The 26,065-nt window shown below is 33.8% G+C and overlaps 2 protein-coding genes across 3 annotated transcripts; one reads left to right on the forward strand and one right to left on the reverse strand.

Annotated features, from left to right (window-relative positions):
• Positions 1-5,532: 5,532 nt before the first annotated feature.
• On the reverse strand, positions 5,533-13,725 carry LOC132610699 (PHD finger protein ING1). The gene is made up of 7 exons (XM_060325054.1): positions 13,572-13,725; positions 12,455-12,526; positions 11,710-11,897; positions 10,894-10,957; positions 10,696-10,792; positions 6,000-6,162; positions 5,533-5,910 (listed from the first exon to the last, which is right to left on the reverse strand). The coding sequence occupies exons 1-7, from the start codon at positions 13,597-13,599 to the stop codon at positions 5,800-5,802; spliced, it is 723 nt and encodes a 240-aa protein (XP_060181037.1). The 5' UTR covers positions 13,600-13,725; the 3' UTR covers positions 5,533-5,799.
• A 5,060-nt stretch (positions 13,726-18,785) lies between these two features.
• On the forward strand, positions 18,786-24,902 carry LOC132610210 (uncharacterized). 2 transcript variants are annotated; one of them, XM_060324497.1, is made up of 13 exons: positions 18,786-18,911; positions 19,571-19,810; positions 20,292-20,368; positions 20,582-20,741; positions 20,944-20,968; positions 21,259-21,348; positions 21,702-21,873; positions 22,126-22,199; positions 22,452-22,521; positions 23,096-23,167; positions 23,445-23,578; positions 23,673-23,746; positions 24,476-24,902. In XM_060324497.1, exons 2-13 carry the CDS (start codon positions 19,606-19,608, stop codon positions 24,565-24,567), a joined length of 1,245 nt encoding a protein of 414 aa, XP_060180480.1. In that variant the 5' UTR covers positions 18,786-18,911; positions 19,571-19,605; the 3' UTR covers positions 24,568-24,902. The 2 variants fall into 2 exon arrangements, with proteins under 2 accessions (XP_060180480.1, XP_060180479.1); XM_060324496.1 differs by lacking the exon at positions 18,786-18,911 and adding an exon at positions 18,992-19,116.
• The last annotated feature ends 1,163 nt before the right edge of the window (positions 24,903-26,065 follow it).

The following is a 26,065-nucleotide window of genomic DNA, read 5'->3' on the forward strand; positions in this document are numbered from 1 at the left end:
TTGTAAGAAGAAAAAAAAATTAAGGAAATTTGTACTTTTGTGTGGTGGAGGGTGCATTTGTGATTTTAATATGTGATTCTTAGTTTTAATTATGCGTTTGATTTTTATCCTTTCTCTAAACAGTAATAAAACTTTTAATTTTTCAAATTCTTAAATAAGTAAATATGAATGCAAAGAAAGACTACGCAACAACCATTGAATTATGTTCCAGTCAGTACTTTTTTCTGTTATGTTCCTTTAAAATTATTTCTTTTACTTGTCATCTTTTCCTTGCCTTTTCAATTCCCTAATCTCTCTTACATATTTTCGTTCCTTTTTCTTCATATACATACCTTATAGTTCCTCTATAATTTTTTTCTTGTTTCTTTCCTTTTTCTTTCCTGCTATTGCTCTTTCAATTTTTCCTTAGTATTTTTAATCTTTTAGAATTATTATGAGAAAAAAATTAAAGAGTCATTTGATCTAATTATCATTGTTACTATATATTCACCATAATCAGAAGCGTATCTAGCCATGTCGACAGGAGTGTAATTGAACCCCTAAATTTCGACGCGGAGCATAAATTTATGTGCAAATATTATTAAATTATAATAAGTAGTAGATATGAACACATAACTTTAAAAATATAACGGGTTCAATTTTGAAAGCAAATTGAATAATGGAATACAAACGGGTGTTCAATTTTTTTCAGTTAACAGTGATTTTGAGAGGTTTTATAATATGTTGAAAGCAAGAGAATGAGAGAAGAAAAAACTAAAAAAGAGGAAAAAAAAAGATATATACCTTTCTTGGCCTATGAGATGTGCCACGTCACTATCTTAATGCCTAGTTTTATATTTTATATAAATGTATTTCTATAGTATTTTGTGTTTATATGATAATTTATAATTTCAAGAAGACGAAATATAGTAAAGTCCAAACAATCAACGCAAAAAAAAATTAGAAAGTAGGCTATTCATTCATAAGTAATAAATCATTTTAACACCAAAGAAATTATCACATGTTCTTCAAATTTACAGTTCTACATAATTATCACGACATATTTTTAAAATTATTTATTCTAAAGATACAATAGTTAGAAAAGCATATAATCTTAATATCAATTGACAAATCACCTTTTCCATTCCAATTTCTAAATGCTCATATTACCTACAAGTCTTGTTGTACTTCGATTCCATGACACAACCTGCACAGTGGATAGCTAAAAAAAAATCATAAGATATTTGTTTCAACCATAGTGTGGCAACATCAACTTTAATTTACAAAACTTGTTGGGGAGCCTTCCAAACTATTTCTCACATGTCTAGTAGTAGATGCTCAATCACTCATAGGCACATCTCTATGAGTGCCAACATAGACGGACAAAGCAAGTTACTCCTTTCAAAATGTATTGAGCAATGCAACAATTCCACACCGCAAAATAGACTTAACAATTCACTTGTGAAACGGATTTAAGAATATCTTAAATTCAAAAATAAAATAATCCAAATCCAACAAATTCACATGCCGATCGACCTGCAAAATATAACAAACTTAAATTCAATAAAATATGAAAATAACTAAAAAGAAACACCAGAAAATTAACAATCACATTTAATATTCTAGTTTTCAGTAATTCAATTAGGAAAAACCTCAAACAAAGATCAACAATAGAACATTTCCAACTAAAATTAATGAAAATTTGAAACAAAAATAGAAAAGAGTAATAGCAATTAATATTCTAACGGTAAGTATATCTAGTTGGAAAAGATGTCAAATAAATATATCTAAAATCAAGAAAGTAGAAAAGAAGAAAACAAATTGTAGATTAAGAAGGTTGGAATCTTTTTGAAAGAAAAGCGAAGAATGGAAAAAGGAGAGAGGATTATAGGAGAAGAAGTAGATTTTTGTGTTTCCAGATTAATCTCCCATTAATAGCTATCATTTACTACATATGTTTATTGCCTCCACAAATGCTTCAGTTCTTAGGTAACGTCGACTACTGTCTAGTACATGACTCTTCATTTTTTGTCATTTATTTACTATAATTGTTTATTGTTTATTGTCTTTACATGAGCTATTAAATATGGAGTAGTCAATGGAAAAATATGGAAAAATGTCAAAAAAATGAGATAAAAGATAAATAGGAATGGTGGCCATAGAGAGATGCCACATCACCTTATTTATGCCTAGCTTTATATTATATATAGATTTCTTACATTTTTTTTGCACGGATTGCCCTTCTTTTGGGTTGGTCTTTAAATTTGTTGTCTTTAAATTATGCCCCTCATATTGCTGGTCTTTAATTTTTGCCCTTCGCATTGCAACACTGAGCGTTCACGCAGAAATCATGAGGTTCTGAGTTCGAACCTCCGCTCAAGCATAAATTAAAAAAGAAAACTGCAAGGCGAGGTTTGGGTCGCGTGTATGCCGGACCCGGCATAAACTTATGAAGGAATTACCAAAGTTATGCCGGACCCGGCATACTTATGCCTTATGGGCAGACTTGGCATAAGTATGCCGGGTCCGGCATAACTTTGGTAATTCCTTCATAAGTTTATGCCGGGTCCGGCATAACTTTGAGATCTCATGTCAAGTTTTTACAGATTGTTAGTGACATCAAAATGCTCTATTAAAATTCAAGTGGTTTTTGTGTCAATGTGGCCTAAAGACTTTCTTTGCTACATTTCCTGTATTGGATATATTATAACTGCTCTTGTTAATATATTATGGGGTAGTGTTAGAAAAGAGTAGTTGTCGTGATTTTGTTCCATTATATCTAAGCCTAGTTTTTCATGAGTATTAACACTATGATAATTGTTGACAGCATTTGCATGACGATGAGTGGAAGAGGCCACACACAAAGTTTTTACCATGAAGCCTTTTAGTTCTGTAAAAATATTGGAAGGAGGACAATGAAATTCTTCCTAGGTACCCTCATCCGGTGGAGGCATACTTTTAATGGGCAAACTTTTATGCCGGACCAGGCATAAACTTGTGAAGGAATTACTAAAGTTATGCCGGACCCGATATACTTATGCCAAGTCTGCCCATAAGGCATAAGTATGCCGGGTTCAGCATAACTTTGGTAATTCCTTCACAAGTGTATGCCGGTGGGGGCATAGCGAATTTAAACTCTGCCTTGCGATTTTTTTTTTAAAATTTTGACTGTGTGGGGGTTCGAACCTGGAACCCATGGGGTTTAGCCGAAGGGCAAAATTTAAAGATTTCAAATATGAGGGGTAAAATTTAAAGACCACCCCAAAAGAAGGGCAATTCTGCGAATTGCCCGATTTCTTATATATAAGATGCCAAACTCAAGAAAGTTGAACATTTTCTTGGCATGGATTATTCACAAATCAAGGCTATATTCTTGCTTGCTTTCCACAAGCAAAAGGGAATTTTTTTACTGGACCAAGATGCCATGTTTATGTATGGATTGATTACCTCCCAAATAACTCTCCTATACTATAGGTTCATTGTGCATCTAAAAATGATAATATAGGGTTCCATAATCTTGTTCCAGAAACTAATACGTATCAATTGGTCATTTCATGCCAGTATGTGGTTGAAAACTATGTTTTTCTGTGATTTCTGGTGGAACTCCAAACAAAAAACTTTTGAGGTATTCAATGATCTCCAATACATTTGTCAAGGATACTGGTCAATCATATATTCCACACCTTACGACTGTTTGTGAATGGGTCGTGAAGGAAGATGGTATTTATCTGACCAACGATAAAGGTGTACGTTACAAATATGTCAATTGGTGAAAGACTCATGTGTAATAGACGTTTATGATAAAAAAAAAAAAAGTGATTCATTGTTCAATTTTGTTGATTTTTCAGCATAATGAGCTATTTTGTGCATGTATTGACACTAGAATTTGATTAATTTTGAGTGGTTGCAAGTGTCACTAAGATTCAAGATTTTAATTTCATGAAATTTTTTAACAAAAGTTTTTGCGGCATGAAGTACTAAAAAAAAAAAAACCATTGGGCTATATTTTATACATTTATTTAACAAATAAAAAGGTCAAATACATCAAAGCTCATTTTATTCTTCCTCCGACCACCTCCACCCCTTTCTTCTTCTTTAGAAATGGAAAGTCCCGTAAATTTTGAACGTTTAAGTTGAATTCTTATCCTAAAAAAGATTGATGGAGGCATTGATTTATGTTAAAGAATATAGGTCTCTACAAAAGCAATGCAATGCAATTCTTGATTTTTTTACCCTGCATTAAACGTTAATAATCAATTATAGATTTAAAATCCAGCTAGTTTAATTGTGTTTCCAAATGTGTAAAACTTGTTTCTTTTTAAGCTGATTCTAAAATTTGCAACAAAATAAAGTGTCTCACAAGGACTAGAGAGAAACATATCGTTAAGTTCGTAGATGGCAGTCTTAGGTATTATTTGTAGAAAGTACATTACTCTAATCCATATTCCACACGATCTTGTCGTCATCACGAGTCAAACAAGGGTGAAAACATACTCACACCTAGTATTTAAATCAAACTACTGTATTCATGGTCATAAATATGGTGAAAATTTACATCAATTAACCATAGTTAGGCATAAGACACATGTCAGGATATCATTTCGTGTAAACACCAGATGCAGATAAATATTTACCGTCAAACAAGTAATGGATGATCTCAATATCTATTTTCTTTCCAAGACTGAAAAATTGGAAATATATGAACTAATTACCATTGTGTTGATGATATATACTTATAGATAAGATTGTAATGCATTGATAAAAAATTCTCCTAATCACAACTTATATAATTGGAAAATACATAAAGTTTTTTTTTTTTCCTTTTATATGACCAGGCATGATTATATAGAAGTATAACCAAAATTGAACAATACTTTCTAGGAACCCTATGCCACCTTGGAGGCATGTCCATAATATTGCTCCAAAAATGGGGTTTTTTTGTTCAACTGTGTTCTTTTGTCATTTTTGGTGGATCACTAAGGAAAATGCTCATTCAATGCAACTGCCTGTAATTGGACTGTGAAGGAAGCTGACAGTTATTTAACTAATGGAAACAATGTAGGTTACAAATATGCTATTTGGCGAGAGACAGTAAGTTTGTGCATTCTCTCTTGTGATAGTAGTTCATAATAATCTAGGGATAGATATAGCTATAAATTATGTGTATATTTGTTGAAAAAGTATAACGGAAGGCAAGTAGAGGGGCAAATATGACCCTTTTCCGTTTAAAAACCCTACTGAGTAAAGCTTTTGGCTCTGATATCATTGGTTATGCTTCACTAGAATCCTCTTTTTGTTCTCGGCCTAAGCAAAATCTGTTACATTGACAAGCATTTGTTACCAAAAAGGAAAGATAAGATCTTTTATTATGATTAAGGAACATTTTTTTTGTCATAATTTATGGGAGATTTTATCTATTTCAGAGTCACAAGTTGTTTAGACACACAATGACATTATTTATCAGAATAACAGAAAAAGTTATGAAATCATATAACTTTTCTTTCTTATTCAAGTTGAGCCTGGAATGTAATTACATCGCGACAATAGAAGATATATAACAAGTATCCTTAACGAAAAGCTTTTACCTAATGAATCAAACAATAGACATCAGCGGTGTCAAAAAAAATCACCAATACTCACCATTAATCTTTGAGCTTTTAAGTACTTTCATCCAAAAATTAGAATGCTGCTTGGGTGACTTGTTAATAATGGATGGCTACAGCCTACACATAACAAAAGAACAAAAACAGTATCTACATAAATTTATTCCAGTGCGAAAACATCTACATCAGTATACTGGGTTATTTTCTTCTACTTCTATCATCTGCCTCTCCGCTTCTTTTGCGTTCCTGCACAATCCGCACAAAACCATTTTCCCTTGGGCTGTTCTTTGAGACCAACGCAGCCGTAGTGGAACCACTCTATTTTGCACTGTTAAAGGGAATGATCAAATTTTTAGCAAATGTTCAATCTAATCAAGTTTAAGGAGATAATTGAAAAAACCATAGCTGAGTACATACATTAGGATTGTCGCAAGCAACCATTTCACCATAGCTAACTTGATTGCAGAAACAGTATGTTGGTTCGTTTGGATCAACAGGCAGATCCAAATCCATTCCACTTGGTGTTGCTGCTACTGCTGCAGTAGCTGTAGCTGCTGCTGCTGCTGTAGCAAGACGTGTTCTGCAGAAGAAATTATTCCCCTTAACACAAGTAGAGTCTATACTACGCAAGGACAGATATATACATTCACACGAGAGATTATCATTCAGGCCACACACAAAAAGAACCACAGTGGCCAAGAAATGTGGGAACTTTGGAAAACTAACACCAAAGAGTGAATTAAGCTGGTTCAGTGCCCAATGGAAGCCATTTTGTCCAAACTAATGCATCAAACTATCTTCTGCTTACACTTCATAAATCTGCATCTTTTAGAATGTTTTCCTTTCTAGTTTCTGTAGTAAAAGACCCGATATGATTTTTGTATCAATTTGCTACAATGTGAATACTGCTTTTCCAACTAATTCTCACACTTTGTAGAAACCCAGTAAATAAATAAAAAACCTGGGTACGCCTTTGGGTGCAACACACAAGACATAGCAGTTTGTGATTCGGCTGTAGTGAGATTTGAGAGGGGATTCGCTGGTTTGCGAAAGATGTATTTATTACAGGTCAAAAGGAGGGAAAAACTACGGATTAAGAGCACATTGTCAAGTATCACAACTTATTACATGTCCGCCATGCATGCATTGGCTGCAGTTACTAGAAAGTTTGAGAGACTACAAAGAAACCTTTTACGGGCCACAAGTGAAAAGGATAAAATGCTTGTTTAGTAAATTACACGAAGACTACATTTCCGATAAAGAATCGTAACCTAGGGTAAAAGATTTGGGGGCAAAGGTACAAGGAAAAATAACATGCATACCTCATTATTTACGTTATTGTTTTGCTAATTGTGAAAAAAGAGAAAATACAAAAGAAAAGAGCACTTCACTTGAATCTTTGTAAGTAGAATATTTTTCACTTAGTCAGCTGAGAGGACGTTACAAGCCCAAAGAAATGGACAAAGGAAAGCGGCAGGGTTACGGAGTCTTGGGGTAGAAGATCCTCGAGTTTTCAACAAGGCCCAATTGATATTCGGGATTGAGGAGCATGCTTCATGGAGAAGGTGATAGCAGAAAACTATGGAATTGTTGAAAAGGGACGGAATACTAAGAATATCACACTTCCTTTTGAATGTGGACTTTGGATATTATAAAAGGATGGGAAGATTCCATTAGCAACATAACCTTCAGGGTAAAGGATGAAAGCAAACCAACTTTGGAGTCACAAGTGATGCCTAGCTGACGTTAAGACTCACATCCCCGAATATTTGCAATATCTCGAGCAGAAGGAGATGATAGTACAAGATTCAAAAGTTACAAGAGGGAGAAGTACATAGGAATATAAGGGTCAGGAAGAACCAAAAGGACTAAGAAGTAGTTTGAATTCCCAAGGCACCAAAAAGGGGTTTGTCTTCTTACTGCCCTAGCAGCAAGGAACAATATTAGCTTCATATGCGAGATTTTGAGATGGTTCAGACTGCCATGGGCTATGCAAGGCACAGTGATGGAGGCGGTCTCCAGCTAAAAATTTAGAAGAAGGAGAAGTCGAAGAGTACGGGATGTTGGCTCATTAGCACTCATGCGAATGTGGAAGGAAAGAAATAGGAGAACTTTGGATGGATAGAGAATAGCTATGTAATGTTTGAGTAATAGCTTCTCATTTCTAGTATCTTTTTGGTGCACCTATGAAGTTCCAGCTTGTATAAATGATTGGCTGCTGATAAGTCACATTTACATGTGTATTTATGCCTTTTCTCATGCTTGAATTATTGAGTTTTAAGTATTATATGAAGTAATTCCTCACATATTTGTGTTGTTTTGATGATAGATATATATTGAAGGAGATAAGGAGGAAATATACACGAGTCAAACCAAAAAAAAGATGCAAGCATTGAAGAAAAATTGGTTGAAGTACAACTGGAAATAAAACAGCCCCGACCGTTGCAGCGGTCAAGTTTTGATCACTGTGACGCTCCTTCAGAACTTCTTAAACAGTCCCGACCGTAGCAGCGGTGGAGCTTTGGCCGCTGCGACGGCATGACCCTAAGTGCAAATTTTCAGCTTTTTAATTATTAGGGTTGAGAGGGATATAAAAAGGGACTATTGAGGGACGGCTAGGGGGAGGCCCCACATTGTCAAACACAACTTTTGGGAGAAAAAAGGAGAGAAAAGAAGATCAAACTCAAGATTTTCAAGAAGGATATAAGATATTTAGAGTTACTTCTAAACCTTCTTCTTCTCTTAATCTTGTGTTATGAACATGATGACTCTTAAATTTTCTATGATTGATTTTACTCCGTTTATGGAGTAACTTTCTCGTAGTTGAGTTTTGATGAAACCTAGGGTTTGATTAGTGATTAATTTACCTTTTCATCTCATGTGTTTATGTGATCCTTAAGGAGTTTATTGATTTATTAATCGCAAGAGATATCTCAATTTCTCCACTAATTTGATTGCGTAAATGATGTTCTTTTGTTGAATATTGATTCCATTCGAGAGAAGGGATTAGTACTTAGAACTGTCACATAAATATTTGAAAGAAGTCTATATTTTTCTATCTATAGGAAATCTTTAAACACTACTTTCGCATCTTTATACATATTTTTCTTTCTATTAATTGTATAACCGAAAGGAGTACAGTCATTAGAAAGGATAAGAGGAATTGAATGTATTCACGAGAAGTATTCATACTTTAACTAGGGTTGATGAAAGGTATTGAAATCTCTAGTTATTCTACAGGTGAATTTTTGACTCATTTATCTCCCTGAGTTATAGACATTTGTTCTAATTGTGTTGACTATTAAGTCATTATTAATTTTAAAGATCATCTTTCCAAAACTATCGGATTTCTCATATAGTAATAAAACAATACTAATTAGCATATTAGAAAATAGAAACCCAATCCTCGTGGGATCGACATTAGCTATACTATCTTTGACTAGCGAGGGCTTCACTTTATAGGTGTGTTTTGCGCTCGTCAGTTGCCGTACTTAGAAAGTCATATTAAGTTGTAGATTCTCTACTTTTTGATGCTGCTAGTACAAACAACACCATACCCGGTGTAATCCCACAAGTAGGGTGTGAGGAGGGTAGGATGTATGCAGACCTTAATCCTACCTTTGTGGGGTAGAGAGGTTGTTCCTGATAGACCCTCGGCTTGGTACTGCTAGTACACGAGAGATTATACCATGTTAATAAAATTATTTACCTGATAAAAGAAGTCGAGGGTTCCTTATATAAGAGTTTGGGTTACATGAAATTAAAAAAAAAAAAGGCAAACAAGGAAAGTATAAACTATGGTAAGTTTTCTAAATAAGGAGGTTCACATTGAGGCATCTTTTCTAAATACCATAATTCCTAATTATATCACAACCGTTTAGAATATCTCATTCCATTAATAGATATATTCTAAATATAAGACCAACAATCTCTTGACTTTCAACATGTCTCCTCAAACTCAAGGTGATAAAACAAATCAAAACTGGAAAATCAAGTCAAGTATACCAGACGAAGTTACGGTTGAAGGAATTGTGGTCCGAACAGTATCATCAAATAAAGTCCTCAATGAAAACAAAGCTAGAATTCGTTTCTCCAAAAAGTTGCTGGTAATAGCACGCCAAAAGATGCTTCTTGCAGCATACACAGAAAGGAATGTATTTTCATTAATCAAAGAGGTCTGATGACACAAGACATCATCAGTTTAGCTTAAATTGGCAGCTGAAGGTCTTGGTCACTACCCAGTGTAATCCCACAATAGTGGGGTCTGGGGAGGGTAAGATGTACGCAGCCTTACCCCTACCTGGGTAGGGAGGCTGTTTCCGATTGACCCTCGGCAACCCTCCTCCTTTATCCGGGCTTGGGACCGGCAATGTGAGCGAGCTCACACAGGCAGCTTAAATTGGCAGCTGAAGAGTAACCAAAAATGTGATCAAACAATGATGAAAAATTGCATGTTCGAGGGAGACTCAATATCTAAAATCTAATAACAAGGGAAAAAAGGAGAGACGAGATCTCCCGGTGCAATTGGAATCGAATATTCATATGCGGGCCTCAGTACACAAACTCTGGTACCATGAGAGAAAGAAGAGAAGAATATCTCTACGACAGTGAGTGAAAATTCAATCTTCAAAGGAGGAACTCAATACTCATTCACTTATGCAATTAATAAAATATGAAAAGGAGTTTTGAGGAATATTTTTGCTTGAAAAATTGTTGGAGGAATGGGTAGAATAGTGGTCTTGAGAGATGGTGCCACCAAAAAGACGCATGTAGTCATCAGGAAAAAAAAACAAGAATATCAAACTTATGAAAAGAAGAAAAAGCTTTGGCAAAGCAGGCATCATAATCCGGGTGGCGCCCGCCAGTAGGCCGATGTTACATTGGTCTTTACCAATGTCGTAGAGGCTCTGATACCATATGACAACAAAATAAAAGCTCCTTATAAGGAGTCTAGGTTACACGAAAAAGAAAAATTTAAGCTGAAAAAATAAGGAAAGTTGCAGATAAAGCAAGTTCCCTAAGAAAAGAATGTTAGGTGGTTACTATGATGAGCTTTATATTTCATTAGGTGATTATTCAGAACAATACTTCAGGAAAACGATATAGCACTTACTTCTTACGCCCTCCCTTGCCCTCACCAGACCTTCCAGATTTGACATTGTTTTCAACAGTGGTAGCAGGAGTTCCAGTAACAACAGCAATATCCCGTTCTGCATAAAAGAGAATCCATTAAGTGAAGTTGTTCTATAGAGAATGAGTAAATTTGGCCACTGTTCTTGGTGAAAAGATGAGGAAGCTGATACAGACATACCTCTCCGGAGCTCTTCGTCAAACTTCTTCAAGTACTGATCGAGCTGCTGAATATGAGCGTCTACCTGTTGCAAGAGTTTTCTTACTGATTGCCATCAAGAGTTGATTAATGATAATCAATAAATCCTACTACTCTTACCACACCTCAATTCCAAACCACGCAATGATCACTTCATTTGAAAAAGAATAAAAACAATAGTGCATACCAGAAGTGAAGCACTATGTGTATAAGCAGTCATTTACTCCTTTTCATTGTATCAGTTTGTATTTATGCCGGATACTCATTCATTTAAGACCTGAAAATCTTGTCTTATGGCATATCTTGGAGCATAGTTTCAAAGAAGTTTAGATCTAAGAAATAGTCTTGTAAGGGATTCAGCAACCAAAACTAAGTTCATGCCTGGGTGCTCAGATAAAAGCTTAATAGATGCTCCTTTGATAATAACCTTTGGAATTCATACAACTTAGATTTGGGACATGATTTATGATCACAATCACGATCATTTTTGTGTGTTCTTAAGATCTCAAAATCGGAAAAATTGCTTTCTTAATTACTACTCAGAATGACTGTTGGTTAATGCCGTAATATTCTCTTAGACAAAACTTCATTCTACAGGTCAAAAAAAAGAACAATCTTTTTTTTCAGAGATTAACATACTCGTAAACCATTTCTATATTCTATTAATAAAGCATCAAGTGAATAAGACTAAGTAATTTCACCACTTAATCATCCTTGTCCAAAACTTAAAAGGAAGCTAATAATAGGAGAAACAGTTTCTTTGATGTAGAAAGAAGATACGGTTCCCAAAATACTTACCAGATCATATGCCTGGGCAGCTAATGCAACTTTCTCATCAGCAATCCTGATTGCATGCTTTTGCTCATCCAATGCATCATCAGAGAATTTGATTAGTGAAGAGTCTGGTGTCACATTACCAGCCTTAATACGCTGTATCATATCCTCTATTTCTTTCTCACAACGCTGTTCATTTTGCCTCTGGACTCCTGTTCAGAAAAGAGGGAAAAAACACTTTGTTGGTAACAGTGCCACAATAGGCAATGAAAAAATAGCATACACCACTAACCTACTATGCTTGTGTCTACCAATACAGCAATGTTAATAATACTGAGAATCTTACAAAATCATCCTATTTTCCTTTCTCCAATAAGGAGTATATTTATCATCATCATTTTTTTGCGTTCGCAGAACATGGGCCCATATGACTAATCGCTGAGCCAGTTGAATTCTGGCAATCAGAAGATCAAAACATTACTGTTTTATTCGGCAATTTAGCAGGATATAACAGTGAAGCTTCTACCACACTATGCGATTGCAGTAGTAGACATTGCATTACATATAGTGCAATTGGACTCCATGAAGATCGATTATACACTCCAATAAGCTGCCTATCAGCATGTGCGAAAGATGGCACCTTATTCCACTTAAATACATAATGTATACTTAACAAAGCACATAGCAATGGAAAGTCAGAAAGCAACTAACTTGCATAAGAGAACCTTAATAGTCCAATAATATATAAAATTTGGAATATAAGTAATACCTTGCAAACTTTTATCTAAATCGCGCAGTAAGGCATACTTCCTCCGTAAATGGTTCGGAAGAGCTTCTATATCTGAGACAATGTCATCAATGTAGCAACTTGTTAGAAATCAAAACAGAACTACACATAGGAACTAATTCCTATATAATAAATCAAGCATCACTCTTGCACAGACAATACTGAAAATCATGCTCGAAGCTAGAATAGTGTTGTCAAAGGCTTGCTTGAGGCGTACGTAAACCTCGAACCTGGGTGCAGAATAAGTTCAGTGTTTCGCATCGTTTAAGCAGCGTTCCAATTCAGGGACCAAAACAGTAAAGTGTGCATCTTATTTCTAATGGATTGCACTAAACAATAACTATTTCACTTAATCATAATATTTTTTTCAATAAATATTTATTCTTGAATTAATTTTCAAGTTCTAGAATTTTCTCCATTGTGCCTTTCGTCATTGACGCCAGCCCTATATTTGCGCTATAGTCATAACCTCCAACAGACCTTAGTTTTTTTTTTTTTCTGCTTTTTGCTTTTGATATCACTGAACTATAACAAGTACATACCTTGTAAGCATATATGCTAAAGATTTTCAAGATAAAGCAGCAGAAGAGAGTTAGTAAGCTAACTAAAATTTATCAATCCAAATTATTGTTCTTATGTACACATTAAATTAGAAAATGTTAAATTTCGGAACACGGCGGAAACTACCACCTCACTAAAAATAGATGGTCCAAAATAATTGTCATTTTAGAAAATCAAAATATAATTAACAATTAGTTTTCACCTTTACCCTTACTCAATAATAAATGTATTGAAAAGGAATAAATAAGGATAGTTTAATCAAATTGCCTTTTAGTTAATATTTTCTTAAAAGACGTGTAGACAAAAAAAAAACATGACAAGTAAAATGGACCGGAAGGAGTAAATAGAAACCTATGAATTATTTATAAAACTACACAGCATCCTTTGGATTGTTATGAATTTTACCCCAATTTTAGGCTGTTGAATTCGAAACCAAAATTGCACTTATATTTATTAATCTATAAAACAGAAATTGGAACAGATAACAATTATAAAAAAGTACCAGCATAAAAAATTAAAAAAAAAAATTGAGACTTACTGGCTTGAAATTCTTCAATGAATGACATTTTCCCCAAAATATATTAATTATTAATTTGTTAATTGTATGAGATTAATCTTCCCGCCAGTGGAGGAGTTGTTGATTTTGAGTTTCAAACCCTAATATAGGATCCGATTTGAATTAACCCGACGAGATTTATACCCCTAAAGTTTGTGATAATTTAACTTTAGTCCTCCTTAGACTTAGGGAATTTGTAAATCCGCCCCCTACGGAATTTTTATTTGCAAGTGAAAACAATGTTCCTTTTTAAAATTGGGCATTAATCCCTTGCAGGATTGGAATTTAAAGAAATATTAACAGATATCCTTTAATTGGAAACTTGGCATTTTTCCTCACTTAGTCCTCTTAGCTACCAAGTAATTTTTCCTAATGTATCACCACAAAAGGATGTGGTGCAGTAGATGAGCTACTCCTCTCTTATTCAGAGTCTCGAGTTCGAGCACTGGGCGTGAAAAAAATTCTTGATAGTCAGTCTTTCCTCCAGAAACGAGCCCTAAGCGCATGCGGCATGAATCTAAATTTAATCGGGCTCCAATACGGGTTTCGAAAATTAGATGGAAAATTAAAAAAGAGAATTATACTAATGTATCCATTCTTTTAAATTTTGTCATTTTTTATATTATGTCGTTGTACTAACACAAAGGAAAAAACTATCAATTTATTAATTGTAAAACCTCTTCTCACAACAAAATTAAATCCCACCTTTAAGTATGATGTGTTAAGTGTTAAAGCAAGGAAATAAGTGAACAAATTTTTTTACAATTGAAATAGAAGAAAATAATTCGGTAAAAAATTGTATGTTATTTTAGATAATAATGTTTTTTAGTAGAAATAAATTTATAAAGCTTACACAGTCAATTGACTCAGTGTAAACATCACCCTTCCACAATGAAAGCAATTTTTTTAATAAATAATAGATATACTTTTTTACCATAAAAAAATTATGGATATATTTATATGACTTAGACTTGGACATGGATTGGGTTGGACCTTTAAATAAGTTTAATTTTCAAAATTTTGCTTTTCATTAATGAAACAAAACATTGTTAAGATATAGTAGGGTCAGGATATTCCCGTCCTTCGAACCGAACATGAGGGTCTCCCCTCCCTGGCTGTCTGCATAGGAATATCCACAAACTACTTCCTCTAATGTCTTCTCTTTACCACATCATGGGAGTTTATAGGATATTTACTTTCATTTAAAATGTAAGTTTAAATTTGGACTCTACACACACACACACACACATATATATATATATTTCCATGAAATCATATTAATGTTGTAAAAATGCTTGGATTCAATTTTATAAATTCCGTTCTTTTTTGAGAAGTGACTAAAAAATAGGTTTGTTGTATCCTGAAATAATTTGTCTCTACTTTCAATAGTGTGCTGTTAAAGAAAGTAAATTTCATGCCTCAAAATTTTTCTTATCACTTTGTAGTATTTGATTTTTTGAAAATTTAGGTATTGTTTTTCAAAATCTTGTGAAAGGAGCTGAGGGTCCTCTTTCACTCTTTTACATAACACTTGCATAATGCCTATATTATTCCAGCTAAACTTCAAACAAATCCATTTCACTTGCTCCCAAAAATAAGTACTGACTCAGTCTAAAAGACACAACTAAAACCAATTATATCATACATAACAACTTATCATTACTAAGATCTTATCAATATGTACTAAAAGAACAAAAATAGCAGTTCAAATCATTTTTATGATTATCATTGTCGGTGTTATTGTAAAAAGTAGCATCAAACAAAAACAGAAATTAAACAACATTTGGAAAGGGTAAGTTAGAAGACATTTAAACATATATCATAGTTGTGCACATGGCAAGAATGGATTTGAACTGTGACACCTACTAGCTAATGATAATATTTAATCCCAAATATTTTTAATTAGGGTAAAGAGAAAAGAAAATATCATTTCCATACACATTTTGTCTTGTGGATTAACTAATAGTATATTTATATTTTAAAATTTGAATATTGTTTTATTGGAGGGAGAGACAGAACTAGAATTTTGAGTTACGAATTCTACATTTTGAACAATCAGCATATTGGGTTTTAGATAAATTATTTATACATATTTTATGTGAACATTTTTACCATAAAACCCCCGTAACATAATATATATATACAAATGAACTGCAAACTAGTTCTTAGTAGATAATGTTACATTTGACCTCATCGATTACATAAGAATAACTAAATGAGCTTACATGGTTCTGGTTTATTTCACTTACAGTCCTAAGATTTCGGGTGGAAAACTGAATTTATTTCACGTGATACGACACCAATTAAGCCTGCATGTGAAAGATAATGTTAAAGATATAGTTAAGTAAATTAAAAATATGGTGTAGCTTAAATCAATATAAGCCATGAAAATCATTAAGAGGGACGGGAACCAAAGCTCTAATGAAATGGGATAACACTCTTGTCCCAATGTCTTGCACTTCGTTCTTTATCATGGTTAAGCACATGAAGCTAGTTAGCTAGCTAGCTAATGATGATTTACTTAATGCATAACTAATCAACAGCAATATATGAAAATTAGTAGCCTCGAGCACTGCTCCCTCTGTCCAACGGTTACTAATAATATAATTATAATTCCCCTCAGACGCGTAATTAACATGGACCCCGTTCTTTCCATTAAGAAAGTAGTTTAACTTTTATATACATAAATATAAGAAATTTTTATACTGAAAATTGATAATTTCTGACGGATTTCTTCGAAATTTAGCTTGTCAGTAACGTTTCCGATCGTTTTCACGTCCATAAAAATATCGATTTTTTGATAGTGGTTATCATATAATTTTTACATGTCCTAACAATTAACCTGTTTTATTATTAAAACTCAAAAAGAAAACTTGCATGCCTGTCATAGGTATAGGGTCAACCTGTTTGCACTAACCTATTTGTCATCTTCTGTTCGTCTTGCATGGCACAAAGTCTTTAAAAACAATCAAAATGTCTGCTTTTACAATCCCAGATCCCTCTTTCTTCCTATTCACTCTACTTTTTTCCTTTTGACTAGAAATTTCAAGAATAAGATTAATTGGGGAACGTCTTATGAATTAGCGGTGTATAAAAATGATAAGGGATAAAGAAAAGTACTTTAAGTTTTCTTTTTTCCCTGATTTGGTGTTGAACATCCTGAACACTTTAAAGGACAAATGTAAACACGGTTAAATCAAACATAGGCCATCGCATACACTGCATGCGGAGTATTCTATTTAATTTATAAATTTTATTGGACAGGCAACAACAACAACATACCCATTGACCAGTGTAATCTCACAAGTGGAGTCTGGGAGGTTAGAGCGTACGTAGATCTTACCCCTATCTTGGAATTGCGATAATTGAACTCACACGTATTGTGTGATAGATTCAGTTGACGTATCCAAAAAGTTAAAGACATTGTTGGTTGTGATTAAGTTCGGAGTGTGGGTTCTAAAATGTTTAATCTCCTTCTATCTATACTTACTTTTCGTACACATATATAAGATTCAATTCCGAATAACTATATTTTGTGCAAATACATTGTTGAATCCACTGAACTGCCATCGATACCGTTAGGCTATACACAATGGTTTACTATGGTCTATGGAGTATTATACATGCATTAGGTACAATTTTACTTTTAGGTATATCAACCTAAATCCTAGTATAGTATGATAAAAAGAATGGAGTTACATACAAGACACTTATAGGCAAAATGTTTGAGTAGAGTTGACAACGGGAATATATAAGACAGTTTACCTGTTGCAACACTTAAAATATAACAAAAAATATATGTTATAGCATATAAATTTTACATAGTCCGCGTATATAAATTATATTCAGAAAGACCTCCTAATTGCCAATGTAGTGAAAAAAACTATAGAGATGAAAAGATCAGGAGTCCGGCACCAAAATGGCTTGTTTTTGGAGCTAATAGACAAAAATAGGGTGCATTTTTTTAATACCAAAATGGGTATTTCGTTGGTCATCCAACGAAATACCCAAACAAATATTGTTCTGGTCCGGATAGTGTAGCGAAATGCAACAATTTTTTTTTTTTTTTTGCATTTCATTTACATTCCAACGAAATAGGATTTTTTTTTATATTTCGTTTATATTCCAACGAAATACGATTTTTTTTTTGTATTTCGTTTATATAAAAACGAAATAGGAAAATAATTTTTTTTTTTTTTGTATTTCGTTCATATACCAACGAAATGTGACAAACGAAAAACCCCTTTTTTTTTTTTTAACCGTTTTCTGCCCTCATGCATCCCTTCCGCACCCTATAAATATCATACAGAATAAAAGTTACTTTTTAATGCGACACTTAAACCACAGCGATGTGGAGAGCAGAAAACGGTAAAAAAAAAAAACAAAAAAAAAGAAGGGGTTTTTCGTTTGTCACATTTCGTTGGTATATGAACGAAATAAAAAAAAATATATTTTCCTATTTCGTTTTTATATAAACGAAATACAAAAAAAATAAAATAAAATTATCCTATTTCGTTGGTATATGAATGAAATACAAAAAAAAAATATTTTCTTATTTCGTTTTTATATAAAAGAAAATAAAATAAAAATTATTTTCCTATTTCTTTTTTATATAAATGAAATAAAAAAAAATTATTATCCTATTTCATTTTTATATAAACGAAATACAAAAACAAAAAAAAAAATTCCTATTTCGTTTTTATATAAACGAAATATGCAAAAAAAAAAAAAAAATTGTTGCATTTCGCTACAAGTGTAGCGAAATGCAACAATATCCGGACCGGAATAGTATTTGTTTGGGTATTTCGTTGGATGGCCCACGAAATACCCATTTTGGTATAAAAAAAAATGCACCCTATTTTTATGTATTAGCTCCAAAAACAAGTCATTTTGGCGCCGGACTCGAAAGATCAGCAAGTATAGCAAGAAGTTCTTCTCCATTGGAAGAACATTAGAGAAGGAGATACTTCTAGGTAATAGGATGTGAAATAAATGATACTCAATATATTCAACATTGCTAGCAAAATATTATATTATGTATACTCCATATTTTAAATAGAATATATAATTCCAGCACCTATTCACTCCTATAGTTATAGTCAGGGTACTCTGCATGTGAAAAGTTGGTAGTTGTTATTCATGCTTGAATTATTTAATACAAAGCTCTCTTCTTTATAAAATAAAAACAATCATTCTCAATTGCATTTTTATAATAGTATAAAATTATAAAGAGCCTCATTCTCTCTCACATGCTTTAGAGTGTGTTGCTTACTTGCACTTAAGTCTTTAACTCTCCAGGCTCCAGCTTCAAGAAAAGAAAAGGTTAGTATTTACTTTTTTACTTTGACAGCTTTAAGTAAATGTTTCTTATATTATAATCATTCTCTATTGCTAGTTCTTAAGATGCTTTCTTGTGTGTTTATTTGGCCAAATATATAGGCTTAGTTGCTTGTGTGTTTTGAACAAGCTTACAAGTTTAACCAATTAACTTCTTGCTGCAAAGTCCAATTCTAGTGAAACAATGCAGGTACCTTTTGGCTATAGTGGAATTATTCTTTGTCTAATTTGGCATGAAACCCAACAAGTTAATTATTCTTGGTAGTTACTAGTTGGTAAACAGAAAGAAAACAATTGTTTATCTAGAACTCTTCGTTTTAGCTTATTTTGTTTTCAGTATTGTGAGGATCCATGAAAAATTGGCTAGTTTTACACTGTTCGTCAGCCTACCACCCTCTTTCTTTATCCGAGTGTGGGACACCAGCAATGTGAGCAAGCTCACACAAGCAGAGTTAGGAAAAGTAAATTTTCTCCTTCACAAGTTATGCATATTTAGTTTCTGAAAAGCCTAAGCAATTTGAGTGTTTGACTATAATTGTTGTCCTATGTTGTGCAAGTTATCCAATTTTTACAAATCACAATGTGATTCTTTTATGAAGAATAAGAAATGCATACTAAAAAGATTTTGGCTTTACTTCTAACAGGGGAAGGGTGCCACTGCTTTAAAGGTTGAGGCAAGATGATAGAAGACAAGATAGATGACAATGAGGTAGATCAATTGGAAGAATTCCCTGTAGCATTACAACAGAAGAATATGGAATATTCAATTAAAAGCAAGAGGTCATTGCGAGCTCGTTATTCCTATGGCATTATATTCTTGATCATAAATCTTATAGCTTGGTTCGTCCGTGATTATGGAGATAGGGCTCTTACTCTGCTTCAATGTAAGTCCAAAATTCTTACTGTTCCACATTGTTGACATTGCAATCTTTTTGTCAAGAGGAACAGATTGCATTCAACCGCATTAGCTAGCATTTATTTGGCAAAACTTTCTGCATCTCCTAGCTACTACAGAATGTTGCATGCTAGGCAAATGAAGTAAGCAGGAGATTCCATCACATAGAGGTCAATTCCCATTCTCAACTCATGACCAATATGGCCTGCGGGTGGACGATCAGGGCATGGCCATAACGGTCTTTTATGACATGATCAATAATTCAATTCACTTCCAACTAGACTTACGACTCATTTCCATCACGCATATGACTTAGATTCTGATTTCTCTACAACTGTTTCTAATGATTTCACCGTTACTTGAAAACTACTATATATACTTACCATACTAAACTAGTTAGCGAAATTACCATTTAACTTCTTCTGGTAACTCTAGCACGGACATTGATTTCCTTCCAATTCTCTCTGCAGATTCAAAAGCCTGTGGAAATGCAGGAAGTGCATGTTCTCATACGATGGGGGTTCTTCGCGTGAGTTTAGGTTGCTTTGTATCCTTTTTCTTAAAGTGATACTCCTTTGATTAAAAATAGTATGCTTCTGTTGCTGGACTATGGCCTGATTGCTCACATTGGGATTTCTTCAATGTGATTTGAAACAATTTTCAGAAAGTCGTTCAGTACATATGATTTAATGGTACCATCTTATTTGACAAATAAATGAGAGAAATCTTTTACTCTTGCATCCTTGACATACATTATTAGATTTTCTTTTTAGTAATGTTCCTCACAACATGTTTCACAAGCAAGTTATATGACGTCCGCAATGTATGGCATTCTGGCTGGTGGAGTTTAAAGTTTGTCATGTTGATAACTTTTATGGTGATTCCATTTTTCATCCCCTCAGATTACATCCAGTTATATGGTAAGCTTCTCGAGAGTTAATGCAAGAAAAAAATCTCGAAATTGAACGCTTAAGCTTTCTGATCAAAGCATTTCATTTTAGCTTCATCTGAATTTTTTCATTAAATGCAACTTCCATCTTACTTTTCTCTATAGAATATCTGATTATATTTAGTCACTCATGAAATACCAAAAGTAAACGGGAATCACTATCTTTTCTGCAGGTGAATTTGCTCGAGTGGGCGCAGGGTAATATTCACACCATTTTATGTCTCTTCTAACTTAGATGTTCATAAACAATAGATTATCCTAAGTTTATTTTCCAAATGAGGCATTTGGTGCGCAACCAAAATTTTTTCGTCCTATCTGAACTTAAAAGTAGACATTTGAATGGGATGACTACTATAAAGGTCTGCAAAAATAGTGGCTCAAATTTTTCGAACTGGCCTTATATATATCCCGTAGTGCTAATGTTCTGTTTATGTTTGCATAATCTGAAGCACTTTACAGTTGATACTGGTTTTGTTATGTATTCGCAGAGTCTTTCTTGTCCTCCAGCTAATAAGTGTGATCGAGTTCATCACGTGGTGGAATAACTATTGGATGCCTGATGAAAGAAAGAAGCAAAGGTTTATCATTTTCAGCCTTATTTATATTTTTCCATAGCAAGTGGGCCTTTATAGTCAATCGTCTCAGGGTCTTACTTCTAAGAATTCCTTGCCTGGTGGTATTAGAAAAGTTTCATAGACGGGATGCTATGTGTTCATGCTGTCACGTGTAGGACAAAGATCATTCAACCTGAGCATCATTCCTTACAGCTTGTATAATTCTTCTTTTCATCTTCTGCAATACGTGTACAATTTAAGTAGGTGAACTATCTTAAAAATGAAGTAAATACATCTTAAAGTATTAATTAAATAACTTTATCTTCTGATACTCTTCAATATGGCTTACTTACATTATGTATTTTTTGTAAAAACAGCTGCTCCCTTGGCTTATTCATGTCGACAATATGTTACATCGCTTCCATTTGTGGAATTATGGTGATGTATGTGCTTTATGCCTCCAAAACATCATGCATTCTGAACATATTCTTTATCTCCTGGACTGCAATTTTGCTGCTGGTAATGATGGCCGTATCCTTACACTCTAAGGTAAGTTTTTACAACGAACTAGTTTTCCTTGGGATGTTTGTGCTGTAGTAAAAGAGTTTATACCTCTGAAACCCCAACTATGCTAAATAAATGTAATAATTTCCATGATGGACTTATTTTTCACTATGCTTAAATGCTTTTCTGATGTTTGATCGTCCCATATACTTGATCATCTTTATGATAGCTAACACTGAAAATCCCTTTCTACTAACAAGTGGACATGTTATTAATACATGTTTGGCTTATTTACAGGTAAATAGGGGACTTTTATCTTCAGGGATTATGGCTTCTTATGTTGTCTTTCTCTGTTGGAGTGCTATTCGAAGGTCAGAAACGTTGCTGTTTTGCTTTTGAGTTCCCCCGTTCCTCTTAATTTTTTGTTTAGGCTGTCTATTTTGCACTCGATATCCCCAACGAATGCATGTAAGATGGAAATGAATAGAAAAAGCTTTTCAGAAATTTCAGATTAAATAGTGTGTGAAAATATGCTTTAAACTTACAATTCCTGCCCCTTAACAATGCAGTTTTTTGGTTCTTACTTAAGTGATGAAGTCTATTTGATTACACTTTGTTTTCAGTGAGCCTGCCACTCAGAAATGCAGCCCTCAGCAACAAAACAGTGGGCATGGTGGTTGGACTACTGTAGTTGTAAGGGCCCTTTCTTCTTGTTTTCCTTACACCTAATAATATTTATCAAACTTCTTCATCTAAATTTGTTCATGTAAATGTCATCATCTTCAGTAGCTGGCTAGCGATACTTAGCAGCGACGATAAGGAATTTTAAGAGGATATCAAAGGCAAATCTACTTCTTGTTCCTTTTGTGGCTGTTATAGTTCTGTTCATGAAGTGGATCTTTAAATAGCATCAATTGTGGAATTTTCTGAATGAATAGTGAAACTAGATATACAGTTGTAGACTAGAATATCCATTAAAATGTAGGAAAGAGTGAGCCTTATCCAATGAAGTAAGTAAGTGAGGCTATAATGTTTGATTGCCATGAAACACTATAAATAAAGCATTGGGAAACCAAGAGAACAAAGTAAACATATAGTAGCCTATTGAAGAATAAGTCATGTATTTGAGGCAATTTATGTTTGCACAAGCATGCATCATACTTCCATTTCTCGCTGAGGACAGAGATAAGGTGTTTAATCAGCTCGATTGTCTGTAATTTTACATGTTTGACTAGTTCATCATTATTCTTTTCCCGGTTAATTATAGGGTTTCTTGATTGGTATATGTGCCATCGTCATGGCAACGTTCTCAACTGGCATTGATTCGCAAACATTTCAGGTAAGCTTATACCCCTTCAGATGTCCTTTTATACTCATTGTGGCACTTCCCTTGCGACTGTGAGATTTAGAGGAAAAGTTGGATTTATGTTAGGCTGCAAAATCCAATTAACTCAGTGGTAAAGAATCGAAACTAGATTTTGCCAAATGAAATTGCATGATAGAACTCATTAGCCCCTAACAGACAGGCAGAATGCGCAAAATCCCAAATCATCTTTTTTTGTGTATTTTTTTCCTTTTTTGCTGAGACATGACTACATCTTTCTTCGTGTTATTAGTTTCGCAAGGATAAAGTTCAATCAGACGATGATGTTCCCTATAAGTATGGTTTCTTCCACCTAGTGTTCTCCTTAGGAGCAATGTACTTTGCTATGCTATTCATCAGTTGGAATCTAGATGGTTTGCCTAGAAAGTAAGTATATCAGTAATATTCTTATATACCAGAATATAACATTGAACTTGTGCTATACCAACATTAATTTGATTCAATTTTCTTGTTTGAACAGATGGAGTATTGATGTTGGATGGGCTAGTACATGGGTGAAGATAGTCAATGAGTGGTTTGCTGCTACAATCTATTGTAAGTCAATGTACCCTGCATTCATTTTTCAATAGATGATAACAAAATTTTCTGTTTCCAGGGCAATTGATCAACTGATTGTTAAATGATGTTTTCATTAGATTTTGATAAACATGTATAATTTCCTCTCCACTTGAAAAGAAAAAGAAAGAACAAACTTGTTATGCTTTCAAGGTTTGGAAGTCTGCTATAGATGTGCCCTTTGGGGGAAAAAGTAGGGTCAATTTCATGAATGGTCATCCAACGTTTGCTTTTTTCATCAAAGTCATAAAACTAACTTTTGTTAGGCAAGTAGGTTGTCGCAGGTATAAATTTGTCATGTTAGCAACTCAACATACAGTCTTAGAAAACGCAAATAGTTTGTCACTTGCATAAATTTGTCACATAAGTATAGCAACTCATTTTACATAATATTCATGTGGCACCACTTAGAAACAAAAAAAAAATAAAAAAATTCCAACGTCTTTCACTATGTGGCACATCATGGAGATAAAACTTTTTTCTTTAAAGTTTTATCAAATCGATATTATATAACGCGAGTTGTTGAGGCGGCAGCGCACTTGTGTTTCATGGACATGATTTTGGTATTTTCTAGTGCTTTTAAAGTACTTGTATGTTGTACTCTTTGTTGTTCAAAATTGAAAATTTGATGACCATCCATGAAATTAACCCGGAAAAATTATATAAAATTCATGTATGTCTAACATTATTAACCTCTTATGAATACAGTGTGGAAATTGATATTGCCAGTAGTGAGACAGACAAAAGTGATGGATCATGAAGAGCCAGAACAGGAAATGGATAACTCAACTTCAGTGTGATTTTTGCTGCTAAATAATTAGAGTTGCAGCCAAAAGGTGGTAAAAAGGGGAAAATTAGCAACCAATGGATGACAAAATTTGCAAGATTTCATTGGTTGATAAATGGTTATTTCATGTTACAAATAAAAATGGTTTTTAAGACTCAAAAAAGCCACTTATCACCCTTCAATTACCCATTCTACCACTTGTTTTGTATCATGTGTATGTCCTTTTTAAGATGTACTTTTAGGCCTTGTAGATTCTTATTACCATGGGGAAGTTGAAGAAGAAATCAAATCCCCTATATTTTTTGTTTGTTTTAATCTTGCAGCAAGTTGTTGATTTAGAGAGCTTTCAATTAAGGAGTTGGCAGAATATCTCTAAATGTAGTAATGGGAAGTTTATAATATTCAAAACGGAAAAGGGCCAAATATACACCCCTGTACTATTGAAGGGCCAAATATACCCCTCGTTATACTTTGGGTCTAAATAAACCCTTACTGTTATACTTTGGGCACAAATATACCCCTCCACTATTAAAGTTGTCCACTTTGGACATCCTATCCTACGTGGCAATAATATTTGATGAGATGGACGCCACGTGGCATTGCCACCTCTACACCCCTAACCCATTTTATTTTTTCATCTTCCACCACTAAAATTTCCACCCCTCCACCACCATTATCGCCATATAGTTAGAGCTCTAGATTATTTATTTTTATCCATTTTGGCTAATAGAAAACTATAACAAGATGGTGATACTGATGCTTGATGTTTGTAGCAAACCTATACTACAACAAATTGGAATAAACACACAGATAACAATAGTTAAATCTTCTTGATCTCACAGAACCCCTAAAAGATTTCCAGAATGATAAACTTACCACCTTTGTTAGAACTATGATAAATAATCAAGGGAACTTAGTGAAAATTGCATTTTTGTAATAAAGGATGACCATAATCAACTTATTTGTCCCAGAGTGGCTTGTACTTCTCATTACCAACACAACTCCCTTTTCTATCAATTTGGAATCGACATTCTTGTAACCAAAACCTAAGACATGCCATGATGGAATCAAAGCCTTTGTCAGTCCATAGAAGGTCAGAGAGATGGAAATTTTAGTGGTGGAAGATGGGAGGAATAAAATGGGTTAGGGGCGATCTGGTGGAAATGCCACGTGGCATCCACCTCATCAAATATCATTGCCACGTAGGGTAGGATATCCAAGGTGAACAACTTTAACGGTGGAAGGGTATATTTGTGCCCAAAGTATAACGATAAGGGTATATTTGGACCCAAAGTATAACGAGGGGTATATTTGGCCCTTTTCCGTATTCAAAATTTAACCTTCATTAACAAGTAGAATCGGAACTTATATACACCGTGTAAAAGTATTTTTACACATCAAATCACCTAAAAGATTATTAATTACAGGAAACTACGCGCTCACAATAAGAGATATTAGTTATGCAAAATGAGGCATACGATTACGACTTGCTACAACAAGTTAAATTATAT

The sequence above is a fragment of the Lycium barbarum genome, chromosome 9 (genome assembly GCF_019175385.1).
Source record: "Lycium barbarum isolate Lr01 chromosome 9, ASM1917538v2, whole genome shotgun sequence".
NCBI lineage: Eukaryota > Viridiplantae > Streptophyta > Magnoliopsida > Solanales > Solanaceae > Lycium > Lycium barbarum.

Excerpts from the sequence above, each read along its gene's own strand:
- LOC132610699 (XM_060325054.1), bottom strand. The coding sequence starts at position 13,599 with ATGTCATTCATTGAAGAATTTCAAGCCA. Across the intron at positions 6,163-10,695 it reads GGCAAGGGAGGGCGTAAGAA|AACACGTCTTGCTACAGCAG; the intron begins GTAAGTGCTATA and ends TTTCTTCTGCAG. Across the intron at positions 5,911-5,999 it reads TTGCTTGCGACAATCCTAAT|TGCAAAATAGAGTGGTTCCA; the intron begins GTATGTACTCAG and ends TCCCTTTAACAG.
- LOC132610210 (XM_060324497.1), top strand. The coding sequence starts at position 19,606 with ATGATAGAAGACAAGATAGATGACAATGAGGTAGATCAATTGGAAGAA. Across the intron at positions 20,969-21,258 it reads TTTGCTCGAGTGGGCGCAGG|AGTCTTTCTTGTCCTCCAGC; the intron begins GTAATATTCACA and ends ATGTATTCGCAG. Across the intron at positions 23,168-23,444 it reads TTGATTCGCAAACATTTCAG|TTTCGCAAGGATAAAGTTCA; the intron begins GTAAGCTTATAC and ends TCGTGTTATTAG.